Consider the following 15518-nt stretch of genomic DNA (forward strand, 5'->3'; position numbering starts at 1 on the left):
TTTAGGAATAACTGCCATTTTCTTAGCTACTTGAAATAATGTGCATTTTTAATGTCACCTAATATATTTATATTTCATAGCAAATGCATTTTAGCTGTCATAGCCAATTCTTAGCAGTGGCAGCTAAACTATTAGTCTTTTGACTAAGTTTGAATCAGCTACCGCGGTTTAGCTGATATCACTAAGTAATTTTTTTGCGTGCACCTACGTAACGCTACATGAGACGAAATTCAAATTATTACGATAAGAAATTTAGGAATAACTGCCATTTTCTTAGCTACTTGAAATAATGTGCATTTTTAATGTCACCTAATATATTTATATTTCATAGCAAATGCATTTTAGCTGTCATAGCCAATTCTTAGCAGTGGCAGCTAAACTATTAGTCTTTTGACTAAGTTTGAATCAACTACCGCGGTTTAGCTGATATCACTAAGTCATTTTTTTGCGTGCGCCTACGTAACGCTACATGAGACGAAATTCAAATTATTACCAAACTGAACTTTACTTTTGCGCGCCACGCACTCTCCCCGGCTGTCACATTCAACAAGTGTATCCTGGCACTTGACGTATCCCGCACTCTGTGTGCCACTTTGCCTCGCAATTTATTCCCGAGGCGCGAAAATCCGGAAGGGGTAGCGCTCAGTCGGTTCCCCGGTCGCGCGACTTCGGCCATCGCGAAAATCTAATCTCGCGATCGCGGCCGTGCACAATCGAAACGGCGATTACGTAAAAGTTTCTTGAAAACCGCTTTCCACCGGCCGGAAATGAGGATGCCGTAGCTCCGCGGGCGGAGGAACTACGGGTCTGAACACGACGACGACAACGACGACGACGACGACGACGACGCTACACGCGCCCGTACGGCAGCTACACACGCGCGAAGTAAAAGTGCCTCTCGCACATTTCACCGCCGATGAATCTACGAGCGAATTTGTAGAGTTCAGTCCCGACAATCCGACTCGCAAGCGTCGGAGACTTGAGACTGTCAACGAGAATTTTAGGAGTGGAACGTTAAAGTTTTTTTTAAACATACCAGTGACCTAGAAAATATCCAAAAGTTTTATCTCGTTTATTTGCTCGAGTCAAAATTTTGACCCTATGTTGAACCTTGAATTCTACACCGTAGTAGGAGCAAAGTAGATTTAATTCTAATGATATAATTTGACTCCTACTTTGACTCTGATGATGTCTAAAATTTCTGCTTTCGCGCTTTTTTTAGCGTCAAAGTAAGTTGTATAATAATAGGATCTTAAGAAGCAAAGTAGGTTCAGTTGCGAATCTCTATTGAAACTTTAGCTCCTATAGAAAATATGTGCATTTTATAGAAATATTTAAAAAATTTAATATATAAATAAACCTCAAATAGCATACAAAATATACATTTTATTTGTTGCATATATTTCAGACATCATCAGTATCATCATCAAAGTAGGAGTAAATTATATCACTAGAATTAAACCTACTTTGCTAACTTAGCTCCTACTGCGATGTAGAAGGTTCAACATAGGATCAAAATTTCAACTCAGAAATGAGTGTTAATATCGTCAAAATAGGTTTCACCTAAGTTGTAAATTATTTAAGTAGGCTCAAACATATTTAAGAGCGTCAAAGTAGCGTCAAAATTTTGACAAAGTAAAGTTAAAAGTTAAAAAAAGAAGTTAATGAGTATCAATATCGTCAAAGTAGGTTTTACGTACTATAAACTGTCTAAGTAGGTGCAAATTATCGTTAAGAGCGTCAAAGTAGCATTAAAATTTCGACTCGGGTGGTTCATTTATCTTACCGAATTCACTTTTTCATTTACTTGAGTCTTTTCATTCCCTTAGATTTCACGCGCTGAACGTCTTAATTATCAATTATAGAGATACAACGTACGTAAAATTAAAAATAAATCTGTACAGTTCGTTTCTGATGTGTACTAAGCATAACACGAAATATCAAAATTGTCTAAACATTAAAATTATTTTCTAAACACATTAGTAGTCTAGAAAATATCTAGAACTTTGATCTCGCGTGTTTTACTCATTTGTGTTCTCATTTAATTTTATTTATTTATTTATTAGAATCTATTCACTCACCGTCACTAGACACGTGTTGAACATCTTAATTAGAACTATAGAGATAGTAATATAGAGAACGTACATAAAATTAAAAATAAATTTCTACAATTTGTTTTCAATGCGTATTAAAAATGGCGCGAAACGTCAAAATAATTTTCTAAATATATTAGTGAGAGATATGCAAAATAATTGAACAATCTCGTTCAGTTCATTTATTTATCTTCCCATTAAATATCATTTATTTATTTATTATGGTCTTTTTAGTCATTTTAGGCCCACGATGAGTAGTTTAATTATCAATTATAGAAATACAATGTACATAAAATTGTAACGTAAAATTATATATAATACCAAACATGAAAATTATTTTTTAAACTCATTGAAATTTAGTGTTTTACAAAACTTGTTTTCCCATATTAATGAATAAATATCTAATAAATAAATAAATTAAATGAAAACACAAATGAGTAAAACATATGAGATCGAAGTTTTAGATATTCTTTAGACCACTAGTGTTTAGAAAATAATTTTAATGTTTAGACAATTTTGTCATTTCGTACTATCTTTAGTACTCATCGAAAACAAACTGTACAAATTTATTTTTAATTTTACGTATTATTGAAATTCAGTATTTTACAAAACTTGTTTTTCCATTCAATTTCATTTATTTTAACCTTTTTAGACCCGCGTCAAACTTAATCATCAATTACACAAAGAAAAAAGGTTTGGTTGAATTAACCAAGTATCTGATATGAACGATCCAGAAATTCCGATTAAAATAACCCGAATTTTGTTCAGTCAACCCAACCTTGTTATCTTAAACAGAATTCGGGTTACTTCAATCGGAATTTCTGGATCGTTCATATTCGACCAGATATTTGGTTAATTTAACCAAAACTTTTTTTCCGTGTAGAGATACATAAAATTAAGAATGAATTTTTTTGCTTTTGTTGCTGAGGATGGCAATCCAACGTCAGTATTGTTTAAACGTCAAAATTATTTTCTAATCACACCAGTAGTTCAAAAATTGACTGAAACTTGATTCATTTGATTCGTTTAGCCTCCCGTTAAATTTCATTTCCATCCATTTCAAGAGGTATCCTCATTTTCTCTCATTGAGACGAAAATCTCCAAGCCCGACGATGATCGACGATGAAGCAGCGAGGCCTGACACGCGCACACGTCGGGGGCATCTCCGCCGCTTCTCGCGTTCGCGTGCGCCGGTTTCCACCTGAGTCGTCTCGCGCCACTGCCCCGGCGTAAACGACTCCCTGGCGTTGTTGCCCAACACCGTCCTGCCGCGGGAGAGTCGGCACTTTAAGGCAACTTTACACGATTCACTTTCGACGATTATTGTCGCGCGTTCCTGCGAGCGCAGGTGCAGCTCGGGATAACTGAAGTCGCGTCGATTCGGGATAGCATTCGATTGCAATGCGTGCAATGAACGCGAAGAGCCACCGTCCTCGTCCCGGGCTCGTCTTCGTTGACCCAGATACGCGAACAAAAGGATCGAAGACAAAGGGCACCGGGCGGACGGATATGCCGGGCGCGCGTCACGAAGACTCAATTCTTCGTACACCTAATTCCTCCGCGCGGCTGATCCAATTCGCCTTACGTTCTAACACATCGCTAATAACACAGTTAATTTCCCCGTGCGAAGATCGCGAACCCACGTTCGCTCGCTCGCTCGTTGTGCTCCATCGCGGTAATAACGGTTCAAACCACCGTCGGCGGCTTCTGGACGAGTTAAATGGCAGCGCTTGATCCCGAATGATTAAAGTGGGATCTAAAGGATAGTGACAAGGGAAGGTCCCGAAGTGTTCCCTCGATTCTGAATTTAGACCATTATGGAATTGTCCTAAGGAGTTTAAATAAAAGATGGCAATATGGAGAATTATATAATTTTCAACAATTTAATAAAATAAAATATCATAATATTTCTTTTGCTAACTTTAACTGAAAATATTGACAGAAATTAATCTTTAATACAAAATAGAGATAAGGTAAACGTCCTAGTGATTAAACGTGTACCGATAATTGAATTACTAATAATATACTTGTGTTTGTTAAGATGCCTATCAATAAATGAAACAAAATCACTACAAAGTAACTAAATATTTCTTTTCATTTATTATATTGTTTTGTATATTGAAAAGCATTTCAACAAAGAAAAATACAAAACCAATATGTCAATCATTGAGATATGTATGTTCGACCACTGGGACGTTTACCTTAGTAATCTTACTTTTAACCTCGATTCTAACTTGTCCTATTGTAAAAAATATGGAATGGAAGTGAATTGAATTTAAAGCCGAGTAAATTTCACACTTTTCTATAGCGCGACTAATTATTACAATCTATTTTATTTTAATAAATTGTTTAAAATTATAAAATACTGCATGCTGCCATTTTTTTCAAACACAAAAATAGAGGATGCAAATGGAAATTTGTATTATTTAAACTTCCCCGGAACAATTCTATGCTAACCTAAACCCAAAATCGATGAAACACTTCGGGACCTCCTCCTGTAAGGGAACGTCGACGACCGATTCTCCCCATCTTTAATTCTAGAAGCATCAATTCATACGAAAACTTGCCTCTCGTTCACCAGAGGATACGCGAGACTCCGGTGATTCCCTTCATTGATGACTATCACGTCGCGCTTATTCCTCCCAGCGAGAAAGCGAAATTTTTAGGAACACGTGCTGAAGCGAAGCCGCTTCCGGAGCAACGTCGAGTCGCGGCGTTCTCGCGGATCCTCTCCCGATGATGGCGCGCGTCCTCCTCGGAAGGAGCGGCAGAATTGTGCCACGGTGCGGCAGTTGTATTCGCGCCAAGTTAAGATATTATGTGTAACGAGGATTTCGCCGACCGCGCACCGGCCGTCGCTGGTGCATGTCCAGACCTCGAGCCACGGCGCATTATCGCTCGGTCCCGCTTCGTACACCGGCAGACAATTTCTGTTCTGTTACGTCAGAGTGGTCAGCCAACCCATCCTCGGTCGTGCCTCCCTCTTCTGCCCTCCCTCGATGGTAGACGCACCATCCTCGGGAGGAATAAGTTCGCCTTTCAACCGACCTCTTTAGTCCTCGGAAGAGCCGCCGCGAGCGTGCACCTCCGGCGAAAATCACCTCGTGAAAAGCCCCCTCTTCTGGCGGAGCCGCCGTCGCGAATTTCGCGGTCGGAAGTCTCGGTGGAAGACCTCTCTCGTCGGCTCGGCGCAAGACCTCTCTCGTCGGCTCGGCGCTTCCAAGGTCGACGTCGATCGCGTGACAATTCCTCGAGTTTCATCGTGAGATCTCGTCGGCTCGCGGTAATTTCTAGCTTGATTTGGTACAATTGAAATCCCGTTTCTTGTGTAACGTGGATAATGGGGATTCTGGGGGACGGAGTGCGCGACCGCGGCGTTTCGGGAAATCTGTCTCGCGTTGAGTGACCGGTGTTGGCCGCATTGCAAGGGCAATGTCGATCTCGACGAGCCTGGATACTCCAGGACCTCGCAGTTTAACTCGGCAGAACCAGAGCGTCGAGATCGAGCGCGATAAAGCGACGCATGTGTGAAGCACGCGCTAAATGAAGCACAGACTATCACGACGAAAAATAGCAGCGTTTAATGCGGAGTTGATCGCTTCTCTACGTGCGCGTGTTGCATATGTGATGAATTACTGACGGGAGCAACAATCGACGAGAGAAAGGAAGGAAAGCGAAACATGAGATCGGCGAAATACGTCTGACACGAGCGTTCTCTGGACAATATCGCGTAATGATAACGATCGTCTGGACGTGCTGAGTAGAATACTCCAGATATTCTCTTAAACGCTACACGTACACACACGCGGTCTTTTTCTCTCTCTCTTTCTCTTTCTCTCTCTTGCTGGCGAGTGTGAGTGCGCAGCGATCCAAGAACAAGAAGTGGCGAAGCAGGTGAGAAACAACGAGTGCGCGCTCTAAAATGAGGCGACAATGGCTCCGCGAAATGAGCATCGCTAACAAGCCCCTCACCGCAACACCAGCATTCGCTTAAAATCCGGAAGCGCGCACTTGTCCCTTCGGCCCTTTCGCCATGAACTTTGAGCCTACGATTTATAATTGTCTCCGTGCACATAACATTCTGCTGCTAGGAAAATCAATTAATCCGCTTACTTTCCTTCTTTTCAGTGATTTCCTCAACGAAGAATATTTTCTTATCTATATTTAGGTTATCCTCAACGAAGAATATTTTCTTCATATGATGGTCTTAAAATATACTTATCACAAATGTGAGAAAAGCTTATTATCATGTATTTCAAAGAAGAATTTATTCTCTCTGCTAAAATATCGTGAAACTTTATCGGAGAAAAAGTTAGCTCGACTCTATGTAACAAGCAAACCGAATTTTTGTTGTAATTTACGCCCAAGAAAATGTAATCTCGTCCTTAGCGGGATTCTTTTATACATGATCTCAAGAGGATTCTTTTAAAACTATAGGAAAAATATTCCTACACCCAAAAAAAGAACTCTGGTTGCAAGGCGCTATTTCCTGTAATCCCATATTCTAAGCGAAAAGTCTCTTTCTTACTGAAAGAGCGCGTTCCCTTTCTTAATAAAATAAACTATTAATCGGAAATCTTTTAGATTTTATTTATAACTTTTTCATCTTTCGAATTAAAAATAATACTTCTAGTTTCTACTTGAAACAGAATGTCATCTTAGTAAAACAAATTCCTACTATTTCTATTTAAGAACAAGATTTATATTGTACACTGAAAAAAAAAGTTTGGTAATATTTACCAAATGCGTTTTACCACACATTTGGTAGTAACCAATAATGGTAAATGTTACCAATATTTGATAATAATAAAATTTTCAGTAACATTAACTTTCATATAATAATATTCACCTCTTATATTTATTTGATACTATTTCATTAAATATAGTAATTATAACACAGGCTGGATAATTATTACCAGAAATTTTTCTCAGTGTAGATGAAAAACAAAATTTCTCTAACTTTTAGAATATTTCTTTTTTGATTTCACAGAAAAATCCTCCTATAAAGCCATATATAAGATTTCATCAAAAATAAGATATTTTTTATAGTAAGCAAACAGGATTTTTGTTACATCTAAAAAATATAATCTCATCCTTAGTGGAATTCTCTTATAAATGGCTTCAAGAGGATTGTTCTCTAAAACCAAAAAAAAAACACCCAAAAAAGGACTATAGTTGCAATATATTATTTTCTGTAATTTCATATTCTAAATAAAAATTTTTACCGAAAAAACAATCTTTTCTAAAGAAATGAAATATATTAATCGGAAATGTATTAGATATTATACTAATTTTTATCCTTTTGCATTTTTTTGTATCAAAAGATATATGTTTACTTGAAGCAGAATATTCTCTTACTAGAAAAATTTCTGTTAAGAACACGAAACGTATACTATAGATAAAAGACAACTTAACTTCAAGAATATTTCAATATTACTTAGAATATTTTCTTTCTGGTTTTAAAATAATTCTCTTGAGACCATACATATAAGAATATTCTGCTAAAATTCAGATAAAAAATTACAGTTTTTGAGTAAAAATATATTCGTTACAAATTTCAGAAAAGCTTATTATCATGCACTCAGAAGGAATATTTTATTCTCTTTACAGAAATATTATAAAATTTGACGGAAGAAAAGATTTGTTCAATTGTATATAGTTAATAAATTAAATTTTCGTTTCCATTCAATCTGATTGAAATGCTAAACTTGTTAAGATTTAGAATGTATTTCGACCAAATTTCATATTTATGATGAACTAATGATAGAGAAGTGCAGATACATAAACTTATAAAATATTTAAAAAAGAAGTAATATTAACTTGAATGCAGTATGTATTTATCTGTGTTCTATACACAGGGAGAACGATTTAGTTGAATCAAATAAACACTTCTTTGGAATGGTCCAAACGAATTTTTCGATTAATCGAACAAAATTTTATTTGACGTAAAAATATTTATTTGCGGCTTAGTTCTAAAGAAATATTTTTTTTGTTGTGTCAACCAAAAAACTTGTTTGTATTCCAAAGAAACATTTATTTGATTCAAAAAATCGTTCTCTCTGTGCAGTTGTTTCTCGCACGTTAAAATTTATTCGCACGTTAAAATACGTGTGTCATCCGAAAATAAATTCGCAAACGTTTCATAAGAAATTCTTGATAAGAAGACAAGAAGCCTTGAACACGTTTCGCGCGCGATAACAACAGATATTCTGCGAGACAATTCAGCTGTAGAATCGCCCCTTGGCCGGTTCAATGGTAAAAATCGAAAGTCCGTCCGATGACACAGATGTTTGCCGCAATGAAGGTTTTCACTATAATTCGAAACTTTCTACTCAAGTGCACATCCTGTGGGCGGCTCGCTCGTTTAGGTTCACCGACTCGCGTGTCCGGGGATACAATTCACGCTGGAAAGTATACACCACCGCGGCAACGGAGCAAATTGCAATTCGCGGATGAGCTGCTTTTCGGTAGACGCAGATTGCACTTCTAACAACATTTTAATCAGCGCCGCGAAAGTTCGAAATAGCCGGCCAAAAATTCTGCCGCGTCAGGAACAACCGGTTTTAATTGAAATTCCGTGATCTTGCGTTACGTTCGTTGCACTTCAGTTTTTTTGTTGTTGTCTTAATTAATAATTAATTCCTTTGGCAATCCATAATTTCGATAAATTTTCCGCAACGACACTGAGAGCTATATTGATAGTCGTTATCTAAAACTTATCTGAAACTTACCTCGCGTTATATACTCAGCTTTAAATTTAGAGTTTAATATGAAGCTAAATTGCGATTATAAACGTCGTATATGTTATATGAGGTGGGCGTGCAAAATCTTGAAAAGAAAGTATCGAAAAAAGTGAAACAACGTCCCGAAAAATCGCGAAAACTGAGTATAGGAACGATCTCCTGAAATATTGAAAGTACGAAATTGTCAATAACTTGTCATACAATATTATAGGACAACTTCATACTTTCTATATTTCGGGAGATTGTTCCTATACTCAATTTTCAGGATTGTAATTTTTCAGGACGTTGTTTCACTCCTCTCAAATTTTGAGATCACATATGTTTGCCTTGTATAATTCAAATAAAGGAACCCAAATTCTAAATTCAGATGTGTATCATATATGAGACAAGTTTCAAGTAAATTCATATTAACGACTATTAATGAGACTTCTTGCGCGAGGAAAAACAAAAAGAAAAGCGTCGAGGATTAATTACTTCAAATGTTATAAAACGAAACCCTTCGAGATCGCTATTTGACTTATCAATGTCAGATCCTTCAAGAACAGTATGACATATTTCGTCAATTTGTTCGCTTCTTAATTGCGATTTAATCTTCCCTAACCGAACGTAAAAGCATCATCACTATGTTACAGCCTGAAAGAGCTAATCCTTGACCGTAATGGCATCAAGGACCTGCCGGAGGAAGTGACACGACTGAGAAATCTGAGAAATATTTCTCTCGTCGGAAATCTACTTAGCACCGCACCATCCTTTTTCAACATGCGAGCTCTCGCTTTGACGGTAGGTCGAATATATTTCACGCGACTTGGTGATTAATTAACAAATTGACTATACTAGAATAAAGTCACCGACGAGCAACTCTTAATCAACCTATCTCGGGATGAAAACCCTTGTATCCCTTTAAAAATCGGGACACAATCAAACAATCGAGATTTTTTCATAATGTAGTATATCAAAATATTTTGTAATATCAATATATATGCATGTCCCTCTTCTTGGTTATTATATATCTATATAGATATACATCTTGATATATAAATTTTTAAAACAAGTAGATTGAAAAAGTTTAATACGCGTAGATATGTAAAATGTTTGTTTATTAGGTCAACATCAATCAATAGAACATACTCTTCTGTTATTTTATAAAAAACCATTAGTCTAAAACTAGACTGATAAAATGAAAGAACAATCAATGGAAGATAAAAGCAATGAACAATCAAAATACAATTTTTTCTCATCACATAAATAATATGTAATACTAAAATTGTATATTATTTATTTTACGTTATATGACACATGGAGACAAGTAACTAAAATTTTTTTCGAAACTATAGAGAGCCAAAAATCGGGATATCCCGCAAAATTCGGGACGATTGGTTATCTTACCGACGAGATATTAAAGACGGTTAGCCCTATTAATAAATTTTTGAATTGGCAAAGGGCCCGAAGAGAATCTGGAAGTAATTGGACATTATTGATTATTTTTAGCAATTCAATGTGAATACCTGGACATTCAGTAATGAAATCTTAATTTTATAATTTACAACTATCTTTATGTTTTATCGTTGTGTACAGACTTACAATGTAGTATATTAAATATTTTTATGAGAAACTGTGTGAATTTCTGGGATTATAATCTACACTGATTCGACATTTTTGTCGATTAAATTTACAAATTTAATCAGTACTTACAAATTTAAGTGGTAAAGTGTTTAGGTAGATTAAATATAAGTCGTAATGAAAAATGAATAAAACTTCTAGCGACAGTAGTATTATGATAGTGGGACTTTAGCGGTTATTATATCGATCCGTCTCGTTGAACCTTGACCCTCAGCGATTCAGTCTAGCTATTCGCGCATGTTTAACTTCATTATTGACGATATATGCTTGGCTATTCGCCGTCTGTACAATATTCTTCCTTCGTCCTACTTTTAAACTAGAAGAAGATACCGGAAAATTTTCAGTATAACACACTTGTTAAAGTTAGTTCTCTTGTTAATATCTGCGATACATTCGTTGGATTCTCATAGATTCAATAATTTAAACTTCTGTGCGCTCGCACTAACTAACGCAATTTGTAATGGAAGTAGTGCAGTAATTCACGAAACGTCGAGAACAAATTAATGAAAGAATAGTACAGAACAGCGGAAGTTAGTTCAAGTGTTCATTTAATATTGTGGTTTTCCTACAAAAATTGACTTTGATATTATTCAATGACCCAGCTTTCGCCGGGTACAACAAAAAATTGTCTTAAAGACTCATTGAGTGTTCCCCTCCACGGAAATCTTTAGTAAAAGGCGAAAGATTTATACGTGCATTGAAGAGAAACCAGAGTGACGAACCTTTCTGAGACGTTCCTTATATAATGCATGGCACCGAATTTTTCTCACGAGAAAGGTGCCAGTTCGACAGACATCTAGAGGCTGTCGCTGAAACTAAACAGAGTCAGACCCGGTTTAGGGTCCGTTTTCAGGCCGTAAAATCGATACTGTCAGCTGTTCTGGCAACGACCAATGATCATCGATACACTACGGCCCGTACAATATTCCGTAAAACTTAAACTATAAAAGAAAAAATAATTCTGCTCGATGGAACTTAAGGAAAGAATGAAATTTCTACGATTGCTAAATATTATTTTATTATCTGTTTTAAAGATCTTTTTGTTCTTGTATAGCCAGAATTTTCTGCCCATAAATTTTTCAATCTTCTAAATTTTTCAATCTTCTCTCTTTTTTCATTCCGTATCCTACGATTAATGTATGTTTCATGTTACAACGCAGGAAGTTTTATCGAAGGGAGACCACAGTAAATCCTACAAGGATGAAAAAAACAACCATAGTAACTTGCATAAAATCAACTTGAGGAACAATCAGCTGAAGGGAAACATAATTCTGGGAAATTATGGCGTAAGTTCAGCTGCTATGAGAATTGTTCGTTGCGTTTCTTTTACAATTTTATTTTACTCCGGTCTGCTAATTAACGAGAGAAACATCTCTTTTCGGGAGAGGAGGAGATAAAGGAAAACGTAAAAGTAGAAAAGATAATTTAACGTTCGTTATTCTTCTTTCTGTCCATGAAAAAATAAAAAGAATTTGACACATCTGGACGTCAGCGAAAACAGCATTGAAAAATTGGATATCAGCGCTTTGCAAGAGCTAAGGAGCGTCCGCTGCGCGCGAAATCACCTGACCGAATTAACTCTTTGCGGTCGAAATCTCGTGTCACTCATCGCTGGAAACAATAGTGAGTATTGTCTTTCGCACGCGTTGCGCGCGCGATTATCTATACTTTCCATCGATTAATGGATTGAAACAAAAAACTAATCGAATGTGTAATTTTTATAGAATTGAAGAAGCTAACCGTGGAACCTGTGCCAATTAATCTGGAGCATCTGGATGTTTCCTAGTAAGTGGATATAAATGAAACATTTTTTTACGTGTCAATATATAAAAAATATATATAAAATGACTTAATATTTAATATTAATATGTTATATAAAATTAATATATATTAATTTTATATAATATATATATATATATATATATTTTTTTTATATAATATATATATATATAAATTTTATATAATATATATTAATTATTAATATATATTATATACAATGTTTTATTAATATCTTGTCATTTTTATTACGTAATTCATTTTCATCGAATTATATGATAAAAATAAGAAGAGAACTAACGTGCTTTTTTCAATAAAGAACTAAAAAAGTTGCATTTGTTCAGCAACAATTTAGACGCACTGCCTGAATGGACGACCGAATTGCCAGCGTTGCGTGTCCTTTTCGCGTCGCATAACACTCTGACGGCCCTTCCGGACCGACTGTTGTCGCAACCATCGAGACTGGAAGTTCTTCATCTGCCTCACAATCGATTGCAAGCGCTGCCACCGCCTAGGAGGCCGCTAAACATCGTACATTTAACTCTTCAGGGCAATATGTTAACCACGCTGCCCACCAGCTTCTTCGCGAACACCGAAAAGTGAGACATGAAATATATCTTGTGCAATATTCCCAATTCGCGAGTCATGCTCGACCGTCTAAAGTAGATCGATCGTGTTCCTATCGTTGCAAACTGCAATGTACTTTGCATCTCGCGCTCACAATTTACTTTCTTTCAGAATGAAAGTTTTGAATCTCTCCAACAATCGACTCTCCGAGCTTCCATACCGCGAGGAAGCCGGCAGAACTCACCAGGGATCCCATACCTTAGAGAAATTGTACGTCACGGCAAACTGCCTGACCGATACCGCCCTAGACGCTCTGGCAAAGTTCACGTCTTTGAGAGTTCTTCATATTGCTTATAACACTTTAGACACGCTTCCAGAAAGGTGAGTCTGTCGTAATTTTCATGTATTTAAGCAATATGGAGAGAAACAATGAGATCGCACGTAACTGTCAGATATAATAAAGATATATATAAATGAATAATAATTACACATTACAACAGAAATATTTTTTATATTTTCTTCGGTAAACTATTTTTCCAACTTCCACAAAATTGCATAATTTTGATAATATATTTTACTATATTTCGATAATAAATCTTATAGTCATGAATCATAATTCTCTTCATAGTTTTCAATTAATCGCTCGATATTCGTTTCCAATAACATTGCTGAATGTTCAATGCGAAACGTTTCAGTTGCATTGCCGCGTGGAGCGATTTGGAAGAATTAGTGTTGTCCGGTAACCGATTGCAGTACCTTCCGGACAACGTGGCCAATCTGCGACATTTGCGCGTACTGCGCGTGCATTCTAATCGACTCTTAACGTGTCCCACTTTCAGCAAAACGGCATCCTTGAAGGTGAGATTCTAGGTACACGTACGCACACACGAATTTATATCAAGCAAATGTAAACGCGACTTAATCACGTTCAAACTCCAGATGGTTAAATCTTCAGTTTGTTTAAGCGGAAAGATGTATATTCAAAATGTTTATAGAAAATATTTTAAGAAAGATATCTTTTTATACAGAGTTGCCTGAAAAATTAATAAACAGTAACAATTATTTTTTCGAATATGTCTTGCCTAAATATCTTTATACAGTAGAAAATAATATAGAAAATTATTTTAAAGACTTTACTCAATCATTTTATTATACGAATTACGAAAATGCGATTAATGTATAAATAAATTTATTATTAAATTATATCGACGGTATACATAAAGGATATATATATATATATATATATATATATATATATAAATAAACATTTGTCTTGCTTAGGTGCTAGATTTAGCACACAACCAATTGGACAGAGTAAACCTGGCTACTCTGGTGCCACCGCAGCTTCAATTTCTCGACATATCTTGTAACTCACGATTACACGTGGACCCTCGACAGTTTCAAGTATACAGATCACAAAGGCCGATATCTTTAGTGGATGTATCTGGACAAAACAGACCTAGTTTACCGTCTCATCCGCATCAGCAGGAAATCGTCACGGCAGAAAAGAATGCCGAACAACCGTGGCGATTAGGCTTTTCAGAAACTGCCGGCTCACGCGAAAAGTAAGAATATAATAAATATTTTGTCTAAAAACAAGTTAATAAAAAATTAAATAGTTTAGAATTTTTTTGAAAAATATTGTAGTCCTAATGATCAGCTTTTAAGACCATTAATTTTTTCTTTACTTCTAAAGAATTTCTTTTATGTTTCCTTTTCTTTTTTTTTGTTATTAGGCTATACATCTCCCAAGTGAGAATGCCGTCCTTCTGTAACGTCGAGGGCTTGTTCGGCATATTCGACGGCGGTTCCAATCAAGAAGCGCCCAGCGCTCTTCAAGAGATGATTCCCCGTCTCCTATTGGAGGAACGCACGGTTAGAGAAACCTCAAAAGAATACCTAAAATATACTTTGTTGTCGGCGCACAGAGAACTGAAAGAAAAGGGCCAAAAATATGGTATAGACGTGACTCTGGTTCATGTGATAAAGTTACCATCGCAGCAAGGATATCCGAAACCCTCGACCAAGTACTCTTTGAAAGTGGCTTCCTCCGGAGATGCCAAAGCTGTCCTATGCAGAGCCGCTGGCCCCTTGACTCTCGCCTCATCTAAGAAATCTCAATCAATCAAGAATCAATTAGGTAACGCCGCCATGTTCCCAATGGTGGTTCCTGATCCGGTGTTCGAGGAGGTAACACTTGAAGACGACGACGAGTTTGTCATAGTCGCGAATCGAAGGTTATGGGAAGTTCTGAGCGTCCAAGAAGCCGTGAGGGAAGCTAGAGCCGAGGCCAGTCCTGTCTTAGCAGCCAAAAGGCTTCAGGATTTAGCACAGGCTTACGGTGCGGAAGACAATCTGAGCATTATCGTTGTCAGATTGGCCGGGCCCAACCCGGGAGATATGGATCAGCTCATGCGAGAACTTAGGCACGCCGTTGGCAAGAACAGAGGCCAGACCGATGGCGTATGTCCTTGTCCTTGTTGCGTGCCGCCCGCGGCGCACAAGCCACCGGGGGCCTGCTGTTGTCACGCGAGCGAAGGCTATTATCTTAATGGTGTATTAAAAAATATAGTGAACAGGTAAAAAAAGAGTAGTGTTTGATGTATGTATGTGTGTGTGACAAATTAATCAGTCGGTATTCCTGATATTTCAAAATTCGTACAAAATATTTAATCTATTGAGATTCATTTATTATAATTTATTATTATTACACTCTGCA

General features: G+C 36.7%; 1 protein-coding gene and 1 non-coding gene across 2 annotated transcripts in view; one reads left to right on the top strand and one right to left on the bottom strand.

Annotated features, from left to right (window-relative positions):
• Window positions 1-15518, top strand: part of LOC116845568 (PH domain leucine-rich repeat-containing protein phosphatase 2) — a 131897-nt gene that overhangs the window by 112794 nt on the left and 3585 nt on the right. The window contains exons 8-16 of the mRNA XM_032818362.1: window positions 9469-9616; window positions 11617-11742; window positions 11926-12079; window positions 12181-12241; window positions 12577-12831; window positions 12971-13180; window positions 13495-13657; window positions 14081-14364; window positions 14536-15378. Of these exons, the coding sequence (XP_032674253.1) occupies window positions 9469-9616; window positions 11617-11742; window positions 11926-12079; window positions 12181-12241; window positions 12577-12831; window positions 12971-13180; window positions 13495-13657; window positions 14081-14364; window positions 14536-15378 (2244 nt within the window). The remainder of the gene's footprint in view (window positions 1-9468; window positions 9617-11616; window positions 11743-11925; window positions 12080-12180; window positions 12242-12576; window positions 12832-12970; window positions 13181-13494; window positions 13658-14080; window positions 14365-14535; window positions 15379-15518) is intronic.
• On the bottom strand, window positions 11052-11173 carry LOC116845609. The gene has a single exon (XR_004378277.1). It is a non-coding gene; the product is annotated as a U5 spliceosomal RNA (small nuclear RNA).

This window comes from Odontomachus brunneus, unplaced genomic scaffold (assembly GCF_010583005.1).
Source record: "Odontomachus brunneus isolate Ranch 3 - 2012 unplaced genomic scaffold, Obru_v1 Obru_scaffold_053, whole genome shotgun sequence".
NCBI classification, from domain to species: domain Eukaryota; kingdom Metazoa; phylum Arthropoda; class Insecta; order Hymenoptera; family Formicidae; genus Odontomachus; species Odontomachus brunneus.